At 39.3% G+C, this 1,967-nt stretch overlaps 1 protein-coding gene across 1 annotated transcript in view; it reads left to right on the top strand.

Annotated features, from left to right (window-relative positions):
* Positions 1-377: 377 nt before the first annotated feature.
* The window catches only part of CEP41 (centrosomal protein 41), a gene marked incomplete at its 5' end in the record, with an annotated part of 6,595 nt that continues 5,005 nt past the window's right edge, over positions 378-1,967 (top strand). Inside the window, 3 exons of the mRNA XM_057388566.1 lie at positions 378-467; positions 1,096-1,180; positions 1,598-1,867. Of these exons, the coding sequence (XP_057244549.1) occupies positions 378-467; positions 1,096-1,180; positions 1,598-1,867 (445 nt within the window). The remainder of the gene's footprint in view (positions 468-1,095; positions 1,181-1,597; positions 1,868-1,967) is intronic.

The following is a 1,967-nucleotide window of genomic DNA, read 5'->3' as shown; positions in this document are numbered from 1 at the left end:
TTACACAAATTAAAAACTCAGGTAAATTAGAAATTTAGGTAAATTAATCTTTTGGTTTAAGGAGCTTTGTGACCTCAGTGGGCTCCAAAGAGCAGCAGGAAAAAAGGGAATTCCTGAGTTCCTTCCTTAATTCAGCACCATGGAAAACACAAATCCATCCTTGARTCTAAAAGCAACTCAATCTTATAACTGGTGTTAATTAAAACCTCTCTTGATAATTGATATTAATTAAAAATTCTCTTGATAAGTGGTGTTTCACAAAGTTTTCAGGTTTGCTGCTCCAATCCTTCAGCCCCAAAATCCTTCCTGGCTGCAGAAGAATCTCTGAGAAAAACTGGGATGCCTAAAAAAACTGGGAATAAACCAAAAATTTACYTTTGTCCTCTCTGTGTTTTGTTTTTGAAGATTACAGATATAAAAAGGATGAGCTGTTTAAAAGGCTGAAGGTGACAACTTTTGCCCAGCTGGTACGTACAGATCCCCCCAAAATCTTTTAAAAGCACCATTTTTCCTTGGAATAAAAATTCCTCCCTAATTTTTTAGCTTTAKTGTGTAATTAATCTGTCCTTGCTTCTTTTAATAAAAGCAAATYTTTCATTTCCACAGTGGTGAAATGCCTTTAAGTTACAAATTTAAATCTGTAGTGACTTCATCTTTCGAATTTATTCTTTATTTTATTTGTCCATAAACTTAAAAAGATTCCCAAGCCTTTTGCAAAAGACCATAAAACAGCACCTAAATCTGAATTTTGTGTCAAAAAAACCCTCCCTGACCTCAGGTTTAACTGCAGTAAGTGGGCAGGTTGGGACTTCAGGGATTTCTGTGCATTATTTTATTTTAAAAAATGAATTATAATATTAAAAAAGTGAAAAATTGATCAGGAAATAAAGAGGTGAGGAGTGCTGGTGCAAGAAAACTGCTTAAAACTAGAAAAAAAAATTGTCTTCTAAGGAGAAAGGAAAGGGATGGTGGAGATTTGTGATTTTTTTTTTCCCTGGATTATTAAAACCGACACTTGGCTTGTTTTCCCTTGAGCTGTGTTTCCCTGCCATGAGGATTTGGGGATCAAAACCTCTTTATTTTTGTGTCTTTCAGGTCATCCAGGTGGCCTCTCTGTCCAACGAAACCTTGGAGGTGACAAATGAGGAGCTCCAGAAGCTGCAAGGTGACAACATTAAAGGTAGGAACAAAGGGGCAGAGCTGGAGATCACTGCCATGGGGGAATTGGGACCTGCAGGCAGAGCTGGCAGCTCTTAAAAATAAAAAAAAATAGAGAAAAATAAAAACTCCACCTGTGGCCTGCAGCAATTCCTTTCTGGGAATAGAAAGATTCCTAAAAAACAAGGGTTGGGAAGTATAAAAAGCCTCCTGGTGGCAGATTTGTTGTAGTAACAGCATAATCCACATCAAAAATTCTATTTTATTGAGTTTCCTGAGCCTTAAAACTTCATTTGGCTCTTTATTATTTTTCATAGGAGGCTCTGAGTGAACGCTGCTCCTTAAGAGGATGAAGATAAAGCCATCACCCTTTTTTTTTTTTTTTTTCCAARAATAGAATCTGCCYTTAAACCCTGCTCTTTAACTCCTCTTTCCCCAGATCCTGAGGCTGCAGGGGAAGATGCAGCGGGGCCAAACAGCAAAGGAAGCTCTGAGGGGACCCCCAGCCCCATCCTGTTCCTGAACAACGCGGGAGCCGGGGAATCTCCTCGCTCCACGCTGCAGAGGTGCCTCAAAACAACTCCATTTTCTTCCTGTGCTAACATGGGATTATTCCAACCCACAGCTGCTGATTTTAAATTGCTGCTGAGTGGTTTTGTGTTGTGTTTCTTATTGAAGCCTGAGAGGGAGGGCATTGACAAGTTTTCATGTTGGAATTAGTTTGGGTTGTTACCAGGGATGGGCTGACAAGGAAATGTCTCTGTGGGATTCCTGTCGTGGGTTTAAAACCTGATTTTTCCCAATTTCCC

Source organism: Malurus melanocephalus, unplaced genomic scaffold (assembly GCF_030028575.1).
Source record: "Malurus melanocephalus ecotype Western Australia unplaced genomic scaffold, MMel_1.1 scaffold_2107, whole genome shotgun sequence".
NCBI classification, from domain to species: Eukaryota; Metazoa; Chordata; class Aves; order Passeriformes; family Maluridae; genus Malurus; species Malurus melanocephalus.
Note: the sequence above shows the minus strand (reverse complement) of the source record. Positions and strands in the feature narration are given on the sequence as shown.